This window comes from Pristis pectinata, chromosome 16 (assembly GCF_009764475.1).
Source record: "Pristis pectinata isolate sPriPec2 chromosome 16, sPriPec2.1.pri, whole genome shotgun sequence".
In the NCBI taxonomy this organism is placed as follows: Eukaryota; Metazoa; Chordata; class Chondrichthyes; order Rhinopristiformes; family Pristidae; genus Pristis; species Pristis pectinata.
Window position 1 is genome coordinate 28682895 of NC_067420.1, and position 19959 is coordinate 28702853.

Genomic DNA, 19959 nt, shown 5'->3' on the forward strand with positions numbered 1-19959 from the left:
CAACATTCAGGCAGGTAGGTTTACACATGGTGGGAAATCAGAGAAACCTGGCAAAAAGCAGGGATCTTGAGTTTCCTAGTGATGCTGCTGTCAGAGCCAGCAACCCCTTATATATCTGGGGGCCACAGCACTGGAACCTCAGTTTCATTCTGAAAATGATACCACAGATCCAGAAATACTTTGAGATCAATAAGAATTTTTAAGTCATGAAGAAACTCTTTTGTACTTACCTGATTGATCTTGTGTTGCATTTCCTTCAGGCGTTGCTCACTGTGGCTCCGTTCATTGTTAAATCGATCCAGTAACTCTAACTTTTCTTGACTCCAGTTCTTCTCACTGATTTGAAGCTGCTGTGTTAGATCCATTACTGCACTGTAGGACTCTGCGAGTAGCTGCTGATGTTCTTCCCTCTCCCACTTCAAGGCAGTCTTCAGATCACCAGGAGCTTTCTCAGAAGCCAGTTTCCCAGCCCTACCTTCCAGCTGTTTTGGGACAGTTAAACATTCAGTTCCTTACTCTGAATCCCCAGCAATTTTTTCTTAAAGTCTCCTGATTCTAACCCTTAACAGTGCAATGACATGTAAAAGACTTGGTTCTTGCGATTTGATGGAAGATGTTACATCCCTGGTGATTTCCACTGCTTTTCCTGTACTTCTGGCACTTACATAAAATGTATGACAAAAATACATTCCTCGCTTTACTTTTTAAGATAACCTTTGGTTTACTGATTTTATAAAATAAACCCATGTACTTCAAACATTTTCTGGAATGTAGATAATTCCCACTTGTCTGATTATACAGGAGTAAACTCTGGAGTCTTCTTACTAGAAGCAAGGAATTGCAATAGAGAGGGACCACTATAACACCATTACTCTGGTTCTTTCTGCCACGGTTACTCAACATAAACATTCTCTCTGTGATCTGCATGGGTTTCCTCTGGGTGCTTGGTTTCCTTCCACATCCCAAAGGTGTGCAAGCTGATAGGTAATTGGCCACCGTAATTGCCTCTCGTGTGTAGGTGAGTGGTAGAATCCAGTGGAGAGTTGATGGAAATGTGGAGAGACTTAAATAGGATTAGTGTAAGTGGGTACTTGATGGTCAGCACAGTCTGTTTCTGTGCTGTATGCCTCGAAAACAAGTACAGCTTCCCTGATAAAAATGAATTCCAGAATTAGATTTTTGGGTCACCATGTCCTAGAGATAGTAAAATCTTTTAACTTTCAGTGCACGAGTCCCTGTATTTGGAGTGGGGCCTGTGATATGTAAACCTACTTGATTATCTACTGACAGCAGGATATCATCTGACTTCAAGAATATTACCATAATAGCAAATTAAAATAAATGAATAACTTCATTAAAGATTATATAGAGAATAACTGAAATCTGCTATCAACATTTTCAGAACAAAACTGAGGTATCTCCTCACTCACTCGAGTACTTCTCTACATGTCCCTGCCACAAACATGGAGAAATAGCTCTCAGCTGATGTGGTGAGCACAGAGGCCAGGAGGATTTTCTACATCCACAATGACACAAACCCAAATTTAACTGAAAGAATGCATCTCATTTCCATGCCTCATTCTGCTTCATTGTTTAGACTCGAGATTTTTATCTCTGAGAAGCTGCTCCTAAGAGACTGCAATCTTTATCCATTTCTAACCATGAGCAAGTCTTGGATGACATCTGTTTTCTTCTGACTCAGGCTTTATTACACCAAATATCCCCAGTGAGGTCATCCAAGAAATGGTATGGTTCTAAATCTTAACCCTGAAATACAGGAAGACAGCCTAAAGAACAGACAGATGACCTCAGGACATCCCAAAATCCTTTACATGCAATGAAACATATTTAATGTGTGGTCACCATGATCATCATCTTAGGCGGTCCCTCAGGACTGAAGATGACTCACTTCCACTCTGGTTTTGTGTGCCCTGAAAGGACTGACTGCACACTAATGCATTACTTCATTGTGCTCCCAATGTATAGATTCAAGGGTTCTTGATATCATCTTGAATATTCCTCCTCCACTTTCAGAGATCATGGGCCAGGGATTTCCAAAAGTCAGTGGGGAAGGCTTTGAACACATCCTCGAATCTTTTTCTCTGCCTTCCTTGTAATCTCTTTCCAGAACAGAGCTTGGAATATGTCTGTTTCAGGAGTCATGACAGTTAATTTGCTTATAACAAGCTTTAAAGAAGAACAGTGTGATAAGGAGTAGTTAATTTCCTTTTACTGATGTAGACTGAGGATTAAATTTTGGCCACTATAACTGGAAATACCTCCTTTTCTCTTCTTCACAACAGTGAGATGGGATCTTTCAAGATCAGAGATAGCTGATGAGTCTGTATTTAAGATCTCATTTGAAAGATGGCAACACTGATAGGACTTCCTCAATCCTGCTCTGGAGTATTGATCTAGATCTGTGCTATCAGCACTTGAACCTTGAATTTTCAAAGGCGAGAACACTACCTATTGATTTATGGGCTGATATCTACAAACCATATCATATTAACTATCATGTATCTCAATGGATTGTAATTGCTTATTTCAGATTGAAATGTTCTTGGTGGTTGTGCAGTAAAGGTGAAGATGCCAACAGTCTGAGATGATTTTGGTTGTATGAAGAGTAGACCATTTTAGGGCCAAATGGAGGTGCAAGCATGTGACTGTTTACAGATTGTTTAGCTTACAATAACTTGAATACGGCAGTCTGATTTGACACATGTGTACCCTACCAATCAAATAATCTTTATTTCAAAGGCTGCAAGTATTACAGACTAACAATTGCACTGCAATTTAGACCAAGAAAGGCCCAATATGAATGCAAACTTAATTCTCCATTTATTTCTGGCATCAGAATCTTGATGTTATAAAATTTCTCACAGGTGAGTAATGATAAAAAAAAGGTTGAGTAATGATAAAAGAGATCAAGTAACCTGCTGGAACTCATCAATGATTTCAAAATCAAATTGTTCTAGTCCACTTACAACACTGACAACTGCCTGGCAATGTGGAAAATTAGCTAGCTATCTCCTGTTCACAAAAAGGTCAAATCCAATCCAGCTATTTATGGTCCAATCACTCTACACTCAAGCATGAGCAGACTGATGCTCCCGAAGATGGATCAAACAGCTGATCTCAGGGGTGAAGTGAGAGTGGCTGCCTTAACATCAAGGAAGCATTTGACAGAACGTGGTGTCATAGATCCCTTATGAGAAAGGGCATCAAGAGAAAACACTTCAGTCATATCTCAGACAAAGTAAGATGGTTGTCATCAGAGGTCAATTGTCCCAGCCACAAGCTATCAATGAGGGAGTTCCTCAGAGCATTGTCCTGAGCACAACTATCCTCAGCTGACTTTCCTGTCATCATAAGGCCAGAAGTGGGAACGTTCACTATTGAGGGACCCAAACAAGGTGAATGGTCATAGTCTTTTTCCCAGGGAGTCTGAACTAGAGGTTTAAGGTGAGAGGGGAAGATTTAAAAGGGACCTGAGGGGCAACTTTTTCCACACAGGAGCTGGTGGGTAAATGGAACAAGCTGCCAGAGGAAGCTGCAGAAGCGGGTTCAATTACAAAATTTAGAAGAAATTTAGAGAGATAAGGCTGAGAAAGATTTAGAGAAATATGGGCCAAATACAGGGAAATGGGATTAACTTAGATAGGCATCATGGCTGGCATGGATGAGTTGGGCCAAAGGGCCTGTTTCTTTGCTGCAAAATGTTCAATTCTATTCCAAACTCTCAGAAGATGAAGCATCCATTCCTGCAAACTTAGATAACATTCAGGAATAAGCTGATATGTGTTAAACATATGTGCTGCTGAATTGCTGGACAGTGACCATCTCCAACAAGAGAGAACCTAACCACCTACCCTTAGCATTCAATAGCATTATCATTGCTGAGTCCTGCAACAACAGCATCCTGAGGGTCATCACTGACCAGAAACTCAACTGGACTAGCCACGTTAGATACCATGGCTACAAGAACAGATCAGAGGCTGTGTATCCTGTGGTGAGTGACTCAACTCCTGGTACACCATCCACAGGCATGAGTCAAGAGCATGATGAAATGTCCGCCACTTGACCAGATCTAACAATACTCAGAAGCTGGCAAAGCAGCCCTATTGGTTGGTATCCCCCTCCATCATCCTAATCATTCATTCCCTTATCAGTGCACATTGGCTGCAGTGTGCACTACTCCGACTGCACTCACACAGCAGGCAGATAGGAACACCATCATTTGCAGTTTCCCCTCCACGTAGCTGTTGCTGGATCTAAATCTTGGAACTCCCTTCCCAACTACATTGTGGGAGTACCTTCACCAGAAAGCTTGCCGTGGTTCAGTGGCAGTTCACTGTCACCTTCTCAAGAACAATTAGGGAATGGAAATAAACGCCAGCATAGCCCACATCACAAAAAACTATTGCCTATAGTCTTGACTGAATCTATACAGATTAGTTCTAATGCAGTACATAATCTTACACCTAATGCAAACCCAATTAATAAGCTAAAGACAGAGTTTTTACATGATCAAAACATAATATTAATGCCCTAGATCAACCCAAATGCATTCAAAATTGAAGCTACACCAATACAAAATAATAAAAGGAATTAATCATTTTCATAATGATGCAGTTGTACATCACTTAGATGCCATGACAGCTGAAATTGATCTTACCTTCAGTACCATTAAATTAGTGTGGATAATGAGGCCAGATTTTGGTGTCATGTGACACTGAGGCAAGTGGGATTCATTGTTAATTTGCATCAAATGCAACTCTGGGCAAATCTATCAGAGATTTTGAAAAGTTGATGTCTAAGATCTGCCACACTGCTGCTTGCCTCCTAATTGAAGCACAACATGTGTTTTTTTTTATTTCAAAAATAAACTTTATTCATAATAAAAACTTGCTGTATTTGTGCAATATGGAAAATAATTACAATACAGAGAAGATAAGTCTTGTCTATCTGTGTCTAAGTCCCCTTTTAACTAGTTAGTGGTGATTTTTCTAATCATTATCATGTTACCACTATAGCAATTCATTCAGGTTTTAATTTTATGGAGAGTTTAGGAATGATATCCTTTTGCTTTTTCAATTTCCTTATTCTCTCAATCCACACTTTATTTCCCTCTCTAACTCTTCCTCTTCCATATCTGGCATAGAATACAACTGTTCTATTTTACATTTCTTTCTGAACTCTTGTGCTATTAATTTCACAATCCTTTAACCTGAGCAGTTAAGGAACTACATAGTTACTTGGCCTGTTCACTCTGGTACCAAATGCAGTGTTTTCTTTGCTGTTCTGTTAGCAGTTTACACAGAAAACTGGCACAATAAAAAATTAGAACTGCAAGGTCAAGACTAGCTAACCTGTAAGTGCTGTTAGGTGCCCTGCAGCATCATAAAAGACATAATGTAGAATAGATGATTTGAATTAGTGCTTCCAGCACTGACACTTACTGTATGGACTTTGCTAATGGAAAGAGAACAGTGGCAAGTTCTAATATACAAGACTTCCATTTTTTTAAATTTCTAACCAATTTCTGGTTGAAAATTCCCAAATGGATTGCATTTCTGCAAAAAAATGAACAATCTGTCTTAAGGGATAGATTTCTCACAAGGTTTGCCAGACAATGCGTGCCGTATAAATTTCCATCTGAATCACAGCATTTCCATTCCCAGAGCTGTTACATGCAGCTGTGCCTTTGGGTCAGCCTAAATGAAGGAAGCTGCGGTCTACTGAACTAAACCCTTGTAATAGTATGGTTTAGTTATATCAGCCAACATGTGTATGTCATTTTGTAAATCAGTGCAGCTATTAGTAGGAAAATGAATAAGGGAGATGATTCCATGAGCAATGATGCCAGAAAAATCTACCATTTCACTCAAAGTCAGTAGTTTGAAAAGATACACAAGTCCTTTGTAATTTTAGATTTAAACTTGCAACAAAATCACAGCACTCTATAAATATGATATTGTTAGAATTATTATACAGGTATTATTTAAGTTCTCCCATCACTTTGTTATGGTTTGGCCAGTTAGATTGCTGCATGTTAAGCTTCAGCAAGAAAAGTGGAACAAGACTTTTCTGTTTAAAAACTGTAAAATGACACAAAAGGGAGGTCACATTAAGTTGGCACAAACAATACTTTAGGCAAAGGCAGCTGCCTGGCTAAACATGGACATCCAAAACACTGCTGCCCAACTTTTGCCACTCTGACTTTAACAAAAACTACCTATCTTACTGCCAAATACCTGAACAATGTGAAGTTGCCACAACTTACTGGTAGATATAAACTAAACTCCCTCTTAATGAAGTGATTAACTGTTGATTACTTCCAAATTAAACTACCTAGCTCTGGAAACTAGTTATTATGAAATGTGGAGAACCATTTGTTCAGGTGTTAATTGTTGGTGAAGCATTTAAGCATGTCAAATATAAAATGGAACAAAAACAAACTGCTGGAGGAACTCAGTGGGTCAGGCAGCATCTGAGAAGCAGAGGGTTAGTTGATGTTTCAGGTCAAGATCCTGCATCAGGACCTGTGCCTATCCTTCTGCCTCCGCAGATGCTGCCTGACCTGCTGAGATCCTCCAGCAGTTTTTGCTCCAGATTCCAGCATCTGCAGTCTCATTTCTCAAATATAAAATGGAAATTATCTTTAAACTTGTCCTTTGTTTCTTATGGTCTCTCTTTCTGAATCTACTCTTTATTTCTCTTCCCATTCTTGATTTGTCATTGAATTCAACCGTTCTAGTCAAAACCATCTTTGTGGTCTTTGAGCTGTTTATTTTGCAGTCCTTCAATCTGATTGTTAAGTGCATGCACAGTTATTAGCTGTGATCACTCAGATCTCAGTTGTCTCAAACCTCTGTGTCACTATAGCTTGTACTTTCAGCAAATTGCCAAACAATAATTTAAAAGTTCCAAACATGGCAAATCTAACTAATTGGAAACACCATTGGATGCCTTTCCATAGCAAAGCCATTGAATCAGTATCATTGTGATGTAACAGCAGCATGATAATATTCACCACTTATTTTTCTAAATGGTCCACAGAGCTAGCAGAAGACTTTACACTTTAGGCTGAGTGTCAATTATTATCAATTTTATCCAATTTCACATTTTTCATTTGCAATTTGATTTTAAGTTATATATTCATTAACCTTATAAAGCTACATTGATATTCTCTCTAAACTGGTTAATTTCACATTATTTAGTTGCAAATCAATATCTTTTTTGGTTGTTTATAAATTCTCAATTTAGCAGATTTTGCCTACATTGAAAAGAGTGGTCAAGTAGGAATTCCTTGCTCTGAAGTGCTTTGGGATGCTCCGAGGATAAGATGAGTCATTTGTAAATTCAGAAATTCCTTCCAGAAATAACTTCTGGCAATGTTAGTGAACAGTATTTAATAGCATTGTGCAACATTTGTCTACTTGCTACTTAAGGGAGAATGGAATGTTGTACAAATGCACTGTACATTCACCCACTGAAATCACCATGTCATTTTTAACTAAAGATATCCGTAGAAAGTCACTGAAAGGAATTAGACAAATAATGAATCTGCATGCACACTTTTTAGAGAAGTACTGATTTGGGTTTGAAGAATAAGCCCAAAATATACAATTAAAATACAATTATAGAACAAAATGAAAGTGTGATAGTTGACTTATTGAAGTAATAATTCCGAGGACACGTTTGAACCCAACCACACTAGTGAAATAGTTGTTTAGGGAAGGAAATCTGCAAATTTTACTCAATCACATACATAAGTGATAAGTGACTATCATTAAGTGATGTCCCAATTAAAAATATTAAGCCAGGACAACTAGATGTGCAGTAGAGGGGCCAGTAACATTTACTTTGAGAATCAAGGAGCAAAAATGATGGACAGCAAATAAGAGAGATATAAAAAAAATGACTTGAGGCTCATTTATCAAAGTGGGGACAACTGCTTACAGTAAAACAGTATCTCAGATCCACTGAGAAGAATGCTTCTTCTGTATTCATTTTCTGCAGTCAGGAAAAAGTGCAGACCAGACCATTGTGCAGGTTGCGCCTTGAGATTAGGAAGTGATGCAAGAATTATATCAGGTTTTATGCTTAAGCCATATTTTCATATAGAAGTGTCAAAAGAGATATAATGGCCTCTACGTGACTGGAGATTTATTTCTACTCTAAAGCCTTGCGATTTGAACATCTATTATCAGTAATCATATCTGCCAGTACTATGGACTAGTGTCTTTTCCAATTATAATTACAACTAGTCAAATGTGAAGTACTGCATAGGAATGACTCAACATCCAGTGGGTAATTTTCAAAGCTCGCGGCAACGGCAGGCAAGCTTGTCCACTAGCTGTGCATACCAGGACACCCAACTCTTACACAAAGCACATTTACCGATTCCTCTCTGTCGAAGGGTACAAATAGGATCACATTGATCATTAACAGAGACCCTGGACATGTGCCATAAATCTTTGGCACACAAACTGATAACCTACTATCATAAATAAAGCTGTAAATCAACAATCCCAGCACGATAATGTGGGTAGTTTATCTTAACATGGACAATCTAAGTTGCTCTTCAAGAGGACAAAGAGCTGAAAACTTCCTGGCCTTGAGAACTCCAGCAGCGGCTTAGAAATTTGGCTGACCTACTCTAACTATACAACTTCATTTACTCCCAGTTATTCCGGCGAGATCCTGTTACACATTAGTCATTTTAACACACACTGCTACATGAAACACAGTTTTAGCAGTGATGCCATATGAAAGACTCGGTTACATTTTATCCATCTCAATTCAGATCCACATTACCAATTACAAGGTGCTTAAATCTGGAAAGTCTTTGATGAACAGATCATTAGGCTTGCACAAACAATGGCACACCTCCAAAGTACATTCTGGTTATTCATACGTAGGAGGCTATAATGTATTATGGCTGTTTTTAAGTTGATCACAAATCTCTCCTTACCATCCCAACTCCTGCTTTAAAGCCCCCTTTAAAAATAATTACAACAGCTATCAATTACACACATACTTGATATTCAGAATTATGTTTATTTGAATGAACTCTTGCTCAATTAAGAAAGACACTATTTCTGTTTCCCACCATACCAATTTCCTGTTATCACAGTAAAGTCTCCAATAAGCAAAGTAGGAAACTGACAGATTTAAATCAAAACAAATGCAAGCACAAATGTTCCTTAATGTTATTTGCATTATAAAAAAATAAAGTGCCGTCATCTTGTGATTATTGACATTGAGTGCAACAATGATTATGGCTGGCTGTCAACACAGTACAAGTAGCTGAAAGAATACTTTCACTCTCTGCTTACCTGTGCAACACGACTTTTGAGTTCCACCCTTTCTATTTCCCAGGCTGATTTGGCATTTGCAAATTGTAGCTGAAGCTCATTTGTTCTCCTTCTTTCCTCTTTTAATTCTGTGCACAGGTCCTTTAAAATCATTTTAATGTCTCCTACAACTCTATTGTATTCATTTGACTGGAAAATATAAAAATCAGCCCAAAGTATTATTTCTGTTAAACAAACTAAACATCCTTGCTATAATGTACGTAATCTTTAGAGCTGACAATGCTCAGCCTTACAACTATCGATCAACTGAATAAAGTCGAAAAACCTATAGCAGAACTGCACGTTAGCATAATAAATGTTAATATTAATATCAGGAATAATGGTTGCCTTTATCAAACTGAATGACCTGACAAGCACATTCAATGTTAGAAATAGGTAGCTGGAATTGTAGGGGACAGGGGTCTTATTATAAAAATCTTACAGACAAAATACCAATACTTCCCTGCTTTTTTGTTTGGACTTTCTGAAAACTTAAATTTTATGCATCTAAAGTAACCCAGGAGCTGCAATAAAGCAACTGTACTTACTAGTCTATTACTATAGAATAAAGGCCAGAAGCTGGCTCATGGAATCCAAATTTAAGAAATGAGTAATAATTATTGTGGAGTACTTCTGAAACATTAGTGAATTGACACACACTCTCAAGAAACAATGGCTCGTCCCCTGTTCTTTCTAAACCATACAAATCATATAAATTAATAAGCTTGCTGATGACATTAATAAGTAGGACAAAGAGGCAGTGCTGAAAGATACCCAAAACAATTTATACCTTTTATCAAATAAATTTATCAACACATCAACAGATTAGTCATCCAACTACAGTGAAATCATATATCTGCTGCAATAATTCCAGCACCCTGTGGTTTCAAAACTCTTAAAAAAATAATTACAGTTAATGCTTATATTACACTATATCAAAATTGGAATGGTAGTAACATATAATTGCTACCCCAGTAAAAAAAAGTGTCAAACCCACTTGAGTTTATAATTGAGATGAACCCTGTATGTACTTAATATTTAATTTTGGTTAGCGCACATGACAGCAAATATTCCCTTGTATTGTGATAGTTGACTATTACTGGTGTACCTGCTTTGGACGTGATGCAAGGACAGATTTCTCCACTGGAAGAGTCAAAGCCTCCTCCAAGGTTTTCTGAGACTGATCATCTGTTGTCACTGTCTTATTGTCCACTTGGCGAGGGGTCAGCTCCTCTTCTTCAATCAGCAAATATAAATCTTTCACACTGTTAACCTGCCAAACACATTGAAACACAGGGATTGTTCGACAGAACTGCACAAAGGACATGAATCACACAGCACTGTGCACTGTGACACATTGACAATGGCAGTTAATCTTTTGCCATAGTATACAAATATACTGATAATCAATTTTAAAATGAATGGAGCACACAGCTTAAAAAGAGGGCAACCTTATGACTTTCTGTTCCTCAGTGGTGAGATGCTCTTGCCAAAATTAATCAAGGACTTTAATGCGCAAGATTATTTACCCATTTTTTTGTCAGAAATCTGTTCATTGTGCTCACAGAACTTTTCAAATGTGCCCTCTTTCAGTAGGAGTCCCTTAAAAGGAGCACAGTTCCTTCCACTTATTGTTTGTTGAATTTGCTACATGCAGACTATGAACTCACTACGTTTTCCCTGTAATTCACTAAGATTTAATTTGTGTACCCATTTATTTCCCTGATAATTAGATGAATTAACCAAAGTAACTGTATATCGACAGGAAGTTATACTTGTATTAATAGCATGTATTTTACAGCATTGGTGTTGTGCTGTTGGATTCAGATTTTCAAAAAGGTTTTTAAGATTTGAAATAATGCACCTCTAGTAAATCATCCCCATCATTATCCATCTTCTTGCCACATTTCCAGTGTTTCAGGAACCATTTCAGCTTCATATAAAGCAGGAAGAGGTTTTGCTTGAACTGATCAGCTTCCTTCACAAACAAGTTTTTCTCCTGGCTCCAGAATTTCTGCTCAAGTTTGGTCTGCAAATTCAGGCTCTGCAGCTCAAAATCTCTTCGCACGAGTGCCTTTTGTTGCTCCTCCTTAAGCTATGGAAGGAATCATTGAAAACAGAAAAGCTTTAATCAGATTAATAGTGAAAGCAATCATCTAGGTGTTCCCTATCAGCAACTCACATTGTTTCATTATGGTTCATCGCACACTTGTGTGCAGCATACAAAACAGGTTTTATAGCTGATTAGCTCCATTAGTGTCGTTGAATTCCTTAAGTTCAAAAAGAAAACAAAATCATAAATATGTCTTTCCTGTTTCACATTTTGGATATCCAGATAACAGAGATTAATCCAACCCTCTTTCTTGGACAGAAGGAATATGAACTGAATGGTTTTCCCTGTGCTACAAATTTCAGTGATTCTATACTGTTGAATTTGACAGTCATGAGCTGTGACTTTCTTTTATTCATTCATGGGATGTGCACTTTGTATTGCCCATCTTTAACTAGCTAGGTCGTTGGGCCAGTTCAGAGGAGTCAACCACATTGCTGGCATCCAAGGTCAAGTAGCAGCCAGGCTGAGAAAGGACTGTAGGTTTTCTTCCCTACAGAACATTAATAAATAATCTAGAGCTGCGCAGCCATGAATATTGATATGACTTTTATTTTTAATTCTTCCAGATTTATCTGCTTGAATCTAGGTATTCTTCAGGTCACACTGGGGTTTTCAACACCTGTCGGTTAGTCTTGTAACCGAACCACAATGCTACGTTGCCCTAGCTGAATGTGACGTACAACTTCACCAGAAAATGGCCCCTCAAGCCTGCCTGCCACTCAAGACGATCATGGCTGATCTGCCCAGGCCTCAGTTCCTCTTCTGCACCAGTTCCCCATAGAAATGGGGACCTCAATTCTTTCAAAAATTTATCCACCTTCTCTTTAAATACTTCCATTGATCTAGCCTTCACAACTCTCCAGGGTGAGAATTCTGGAGATTCACTTTCCTCTGCAAAAGGAAATTCCTATGCACCTCAGTTTTAAATGAAAACCCCCTTATCTTGTCATAATGTACCCTTTTTCGAGAATTGCCTGCTAGTCTATCCTGCCATGCTCACTTAGGATCTTACATGTTTCAATAAGAACATCCCTCATTTTCCTAAACTCCTAAAGAATACAGATCCAACTCCTGCTGCTCATAATAGGACAGCAAGGCCCTGCCAAAGACTCCCTGTAATTGTAGAATAGGAACGTTACCAAGACAAGCCAAAATTGATTAATTAAATGGTTCCTGATCCACAGGAAGTCTGGCAAGAAGGTGGATAATGATGGGGATGATTTACTGGAGGTGCATTATTCAAAATCTTAAAAACAACCAAATACCATAATTTTGCATTGCTTCTCCCTGAAGACCTGATTGCTCAAAATCTGAAAACACATGAATAATATTTGTTTTACTGGTTTTCTTTCTTGTTTCATTGTTTAATGGATGGTGGCAGCCTAATGGAATTTCAACTAAATGTCCATTCTTTGTCAGTGGACTATTACTATGAGTAATTTAAGGCTGTGGGACTACGTGCCAAAATCCATGTGTGGAGATGCATAATCAAGGAATCGCAATCAGAAGCTAGTTCAGCTTTGGTATAGGCAAGTTTAGCATCTTTAATGTGACTCTAACAGAGCAATTAAATTTTCAGAAATCAGATACTGAATTTGCCTATACTGTCCCAAACAGCCAGTGCAAAACTGTTATTCTCTCTTTTAAAGAATACAATCATAGGAAGATATAACCCAGGAAGCCACTTAGTTATCACATTTGTTGCAGCTCTGAGTTACCCAATTAACAACATATTGGAAATGGATTTTGAGGACCGGTCAGCAGCATACTAAATAGAACAAAAACTAGATGAGGTATTAAGACATGATGACAGAGTAAAGGAGTACAGACAAACTGATAGGCAACAATACTTGAAAGCATTTGATTATACAAAAGCTACCTAATATTTGGAACAGACATTTGGCCAATGAAAGCAAGACTAAATACTCAAGAGCAATTTGGTATGATGGGCAGAATTGATTTTTAAGTAAACATGTGCCAAATGACATTAGTTATCCATACTTGTTACTTTTATTTTACAATAGCATTGAAGAGTCCAAACTATGATCACTGCATATTCACCGACTTCCAGTCCATTAGGAGAAAAAGGGTCAAGTTTTCCTGAACTGCAGTCCTACTTTCTAAACTAAATGCTTAATTATAAACAGATCTGAATTGATGCAGAAATCTCTTGAGTGCTAAGATGTATTTTATTCTCAACACTCAAGGATTCTCTGCATTCCCTCACTGGCCATCTGTGCCTTAGCTCCATTTGCTGGAAAATATCACTGCTGCGTCATGGCTCTACAATGCTCCTTATTATACAATAAAAGAAACCAAAACTTGAAACTGTGACTTAAAATCTTTGTCTTAATCAAACTTTAACCTGCTTTTATAATGACAAAGTTCTAGCAACACCATGGTGTGTTCAATGAAAGAATTTTATACTGGAAAATATGGCAGTATTTCCTCCAACCAAGGTGTGATTTTCCAAGATTTCTTTTGTAAAACTGGAATGCAATGGCTAAACCCATCTTAGACTAAAAATCTTACTTCCTAAGAAATGTTGGTGTATTTTGTGCTGCAAGTTCCTAGTCCAAACATCATTTTGTATGGAATCTTGCTGGACAATTCTACATGAAAAAGAAAGTTATGTCCACCACTTTACCCAAATTAAAGGTTTACTGCCAGCATTAAGCGAAATATATGCATGACATGACCAACAACTGCATGCAGATAAAGTCCAATTATCTCCCATTTTCTATTTGGGATAAGGATTTTTCCTGCTTGGATTCCCTTACTAACAGACATTCCTACTGCTTGTCACGGTGTTCTCTATCTGCCCGTTTCAGTCTCTTTTCCTCCTGTGGGAAAGCTACAGAATGATGGTTGGAAAGCATTCAATTTGTGCTTTTGCTCATTCCACAAGTGAAATCCTGTGAGAACAGCATTGTCTTGAATAGATGTTTCAATGATTTATGACAATTTCCCCCAAAACGTTGTGTTACCTATTTGTTTCTGTGCGAGATAATTAGTTAAAATAAATTACTAGACTCCTCTAGAATTTGAACTGCTGTAATAAATTTGGCAAATAATTATTTTCTTCAGTGTCTTTTATGGATTTTCACCTTACAAATCAAAATTTCTATCATGTGCAATTCCAAGAGCTCTTCTCAAACTGACCTGTGACATTTTCTGTTGAAATCTTTCTGCGTCCTCGTTCCGAAGCTCCCTTTCCTGAGCAAGCTGCTCCTGCAGTCCTCGGATAGTTTCCTTGGCTTCAGATAAATCAAGCTGGAGTTCCTTGACCTAGTTAAATAAGAAATCAAGGTGAACGAGTAGGGCCTCAAGGAATTTTTTTTCCAATAGTCCTCCTTTATCCCTCCAATTTTATCACACTGTCACTTAACTTTTCTTAGCTGACTAGACAGGCTAATGTTGGCTACAATATTGTCACAGGCACTGCAGCGAGGTTCTGAGATTATTAAAATTAAATTGCTTGTGCTGAGATGAAACCCCATTTAATGACCAGCTAAAAACCAATGCTCCTGCAGCAAAGGTAGATAAAAAAATTTTCAACACACCCCTATGAACATTCAGTATGATGAAGAATGGAGAACAAAAAACATCTAAACAATTCCCTGCAAAAGATCATGAAATGGCACTTGTGCTGCAAGTTCACTTCTTTGATTTTTGCTTTAAATGTCGATCTTTATGGAGTTTTGATTCTGATTTAGGAAAGAGCTAATCTTTTACTTCTAATTTTTTGAGCTGCATTTCTATGACCACAATTCAAACCTCTCAGCTTTCCTTCCTGACAGCATCTGTTAGTGGAGTGTGATGAGGATTTGAGGACAGACGAGAGCAGGTCTGATTACACCAGAAGTGCAATTCAATACTCCCAACCTCTCTAGAGTCCAGTTGCAATATAGTTAGAAGCGTGACAGCATCAAGGACAAAGTAACTACCTGGTGCATCAGGGTTTGTATTATCTACATATGAAGTGGAGCAACATGCCAAGTTTACTGTGACATTATCTTTTTTACTACTGAAAAACACTAAAACAGTAACATTATGGAAATGCCATTGTACTCAAATTACTTTCCAACTGTTATATGCCACAATTCCTTTATTATTTATGGGCCAATATCTGTAATTCACAACCTAATACCAACATCACCTAAAACTGCTCATGGGGAAGGCTCATCATTACCATCTCAAGAGAATTAGCGATAGGCATTAAATCTGGGTACACACAAGATGATAATGTTTCAGTTGCTCCACTTCAGCAGGGAGTTGCCTTGTCTGTCAGTGTAACCTTCTCTTGGCTTTTGTGAAGATGCCTGGAAGGGTTATTCCAAGCCACTTCAAACATCAGCACGGTATCAGCCAATCAATGCTGCAACAATGCATATAATAGGCGCAGTCACCCTCAAATTTCCTACCACATCCCAGAGGACCACTGTAAATTGCCCATAGTGTGTAGCGTAGATGTGGGGTAAAATCTGGGGGAGTTGACGAGATTGTGGGGAGAACAAAAACTGGGATTAATGTAGATGGGAATTTCAGGGTCAGCCTGGAGTAGGTGAGCCATAGGGCCTGTTTCCATGCCATGTTGTGAAACAGGTTCGAGGTCTCAGAGGCAAGGACTCTGAACACAGTCTTAGAGGTAAATGATTTATTTACAAAAGACAAACGTGGGGAAAGGGTTACGGGAACAACACACACACACAGTTTATAGCGAGCATGGAAAAATCGCAACAGGGGTAGAATACACGTACACATACACACACAACGAACTAGGTACAATTAACAAAAAACAATACAATACCTGCCACCCCTTGACTCAGTGCAGGCACAGCTCTATACTACCAGGGATACTAAATAAGATGCCCCCAACCCTTAAACAATGCACACTTCTCCAATGATTTCTCCAGCACCGTTTCACAGTTCCTTGGCCTGGGATGAAGCAGGGTGAATCCCTTGGAGACAAAGAGACCAAGCCAAGCACATGTGGCACTCTTTATTAGTGCTGGAGGGCTGGGGGGTCCAGCCCAGGAAATTTAAAAAGGCCAATGGCCAGGTGTGTGCTGATGAATGGGGCGGGGCCAAACCTTGATTGGCAGTGGTGTATCTTCCGAGCAGGTAGGGGCAGTGCTGTCACGTGACAGCCATGACACCACCCCCCCCAACAATACAACATGATATAACTAACATTTGTTGCAAGCTTGTTTCAGGGCAAGAATTCTATAAATACAAGATTAATGATGCTCCAGTTTTCACAATGGCATTTTCAAACTTACACATGAAATAACTAGGATCATTGGAATGTTCTGCTTGCAGCCTTCAGCAAGCAGTGACATGCCAAGAGGAAGTTCTTTGTGGCATGCATACTTTCCTTGTTTCTCTACTGTATGGTGTTGGTGCTTCTCCCAAGACTGCCGAACATGATCCTCATTTGCTCCTTATTGTTGTGGATGTTATGAGATATTCTCCCCTCTCTTCGCAAACCTCTTTTCCTGCCCTTTTTCCAGCAGCACCTCCCGAGCTGCCTCCAAAAACAGCCCTGTCCTTTTTATTTTTTTCTGTGCAACTGAATAAATACCAACCTTTGCTGCAACAGACTTTGTAGCTGCCTAGACGTAAATAATATGCCCTTTAAATAGCAGCATTGACCTTTAGGAACATCTGGCTTGCAGGAAGTGCTGTTGCCCAGGATTCAAAGTCCAGCATCAATCTACACAGGGAAATTGTGTGTGCTTAATTAAAAAAGCCCCTGTAGCTTGTGCAAAATCAGCCAATGGGCAAGTGCAAATGTTAGTGTGGTCCAACGGGCTATAGGCGTGGACTGAAAAATCTATCCTCATGGATAGGACATGCAGCCATCATATGTCATACAGGCTTAAAATAGATGGGTGGTGTTCACTGTCGCTGGCTGTCTTCTAGCTTCTTCCTGAAATATCTACCTTCTCTTCATTCAACGATGTGTGGACCCCCAACATACCTGTCAGGAGTGACTATATAGTAGAGTGATGAGCAAGTGTGAGTTTTGTATCTTTCTCCTGAGGCACTTAGGCCGACTGCAATTGTCTTTGGACAACAGATGCAACTGGTATAAAAAAAAGTCTGAGTGGCACAGATCCTGACAATCCTGAAAGCCGAGGGCTGTTTTGTACACTCCTATTATAACTAAAGTGTAACTGCACAATATCGGAAGATGAACATAGCTTGATGTTTATTTGATAGATTTGATTAACCTGTAATTTCAAAGTTCTGCAATTCTAACCTTTTTTTTCCCTTTCCAAGACAACATGCCATTTGATTTTCTGAATGAGTGGCTGCTTACCTAACATGTCCCTTTAGGCCTATAGATTAAGTATGGCCAAAAATAGCTATCTTCCTAAGTGAATTAATGTGTAATTTGCTTAACTCATTTCCATAGGCAGTTAGATGATGATCGTTTCCTAGGAGACTGACGGCTGGTATTAGGCTTAAAGACAGTGTCAGAAACAATAGTACAAAGAAATGACTACACTTCTGTTTTATAAGCCAGAATGTTTTACATCTATAAAAAGGTGTGACCACTGAAGAGTGGACTTTACCACCCTTGTTTGTCTGTGTGTATCAATATATGTCATCTTGCATAATCATAGGGAAAGTTATTCTAACACAGGCAAATTTACTGAAGTACTGTTTTAACTCACTCTTCCCATATGAACCCTCCACTCTCCAAGCTGCACCAGCAGCCCACATCAGTTAACCTTGCAAGAACCAAGTTAATAGAAATCAAAACCAAAAATGCTGTATTTTTGCAGTGAATGTCCACACCGCTCACCTCATCTACCTAATCCCAATCCTCAGAAGCAGCCTCTCCACACAGTCATTGGGCAATTCATTATTGGATTTGCACCAAATCCATGAAACAGCAGCACCCAGACCAGGTGGATACTCTTCTTAAAGTACAGTGGGGTATGTACCTGTGAGTGTTCAGACTAGAGGAACAACAACACTAGAACAAATCAGCTACACAAGGTACCAGTGCTTGATGAAAGAGATTAATGGCATTTCCACCTTATATCAACTGTAACACTCACCTATTTGCATTTTCTTTCATAGAGAATACCAGGAAACAAAAAATGCCCGAAACTAAATGCCTGAACACTCTTCAGGTACTTAGTGTAGAAATTTATCATTTGTTTCCAGGAAATTAGATCTTTTACACCTCAAAACACATTTACTTACATTTTGAGGAGAATAATGTACAACATGCAGTAATATTCCTGATAAAAATATATTGCATCTTCTCACCTGGGGAGATTTGCTTTTCATATGTTTGCAACAAGGATAGTGAATACTTAAAAAAAAGTGTATCATATTTTCCATTATTAACCAGTACATTATATTAAAGACATAAATAAGGTTATAAATTTACCTCTGTAGCGTAGGAGTCACTTTCTTCACGGCTATAGATGTTATAATCCTTGTTACTTTCCCGATACTCCTTGCTGTTGGTTCCACAGATCTCCGGGGTTTGACTCCCATCTTGCTGCCAGTCCACTTGATCCCTAAATTCAGGTTGCTGCATGCATGGGCAAGTTAATGAAAACAAAACAAAGGATAGGGAAGGAACAAAGAAACAAAAACTGGGTATAGTAAACATTGAAAAAACTACAAGACAAAGAAAAGTATGAAAAGGAAAAACATCTTTATTACAGTGGCATATGAGAGTGTTGTAAACAAAATCAAAAAGACAATGAATAAAATTATGGGCTGATTTGTTTGAAAAAAAAGAGAAAAGAGAAGAAAAAGTGTGCAAACACCAGTTATGGTGCTCATGCAGTGAATGATGCAGGGATTAAACCAGCAACATGCAGGTAATAGAGCTCTGATTCAAATTAAGAGTGTGCATGCACTTCTAAGAAACATTCTCTCAATCAATAAAAGATTGTGAACCCAAGTCAGGACTAAACTACAAAAGCAGCAGACTGATTAGCAAGAAAGGCCAATATCCAGCTTACCCTACTTTTCACACTACTTGTCTGATAGTCAGATTATAAGAGAACAAATCTAATTAACAGTGCATCCCACTTCAAGTTTCATTTACTCCTATCTTGATAGTAGGGAAAATGCTGGAATCTATTAAGGTGTAAAAGGGAACATGGAAAATAATAAGATTGAACAGAGTTAACTTGGATTTATTAAAAGGAGATCATGTTTAATAAATCAGTTCTAAATTCATGGTGTTGTAACTAGCAGAGGAGATATGGGTCAATGAGTTACCATGTATATTTGGACTTCTAGAAAGACTTCGAAAAGGGCTACACTAGAGATTATTAAGCAAAATTAGAGCACATGGTATTGAGGGTAATCTATTGTGAACTGAAGATTGGTTAATGTGCAGAAAACAAAGTAGGAATAAACTGGTCACTTTCATGTTTCAGGTGACCAGTGGGGTGCCACATGAATCAGTGCCAAGGATCTAATTGTTTCTAATCTATATCAATG

At 38.4% G+C, this 19959-nt stretch overlaps 1 protein-coding gene across 2 annotated transcripts in view; it reads right to left on the reverse strand.

The window, feature by feature from the left end:
* The window catches only part of soga1 (suppressor of glucose, autophagy associated 1), a 75042-nt gene that overhangs the window by 9367 nt on the left and 45716 nt on the right, over nt 1-19959 (reverse strand). Inside the window, exons 6-11 of one of the 2 annotated variants that reach the window (XM_052031448.1) lie at nt 18887-19033; nt 14638-14763; nt 11227-11457; nt 10471-10635; nt 9345-9512; nt 231-482 (exon numbers count right to left, since the gene is read on the reverse strand). In XM_052031448.1, the coding sequence (XP_051887408.1) occupies nt 231-482; nt 9345-9512; nt 10471-10635; nt 11227-11457; nt 14638-14763; nt 18887-19033 (1089 nt within the window). The remainder of the gene's footprint in view (nt 1-230; nt 483-9344; nt 9513-10470; nt 10636-11226; nt 11458-14637; nt 14764-18886; nt 19034-19959) is intronic. The other variant, XM_052031450.1, reaches the window with a different exon arrangement.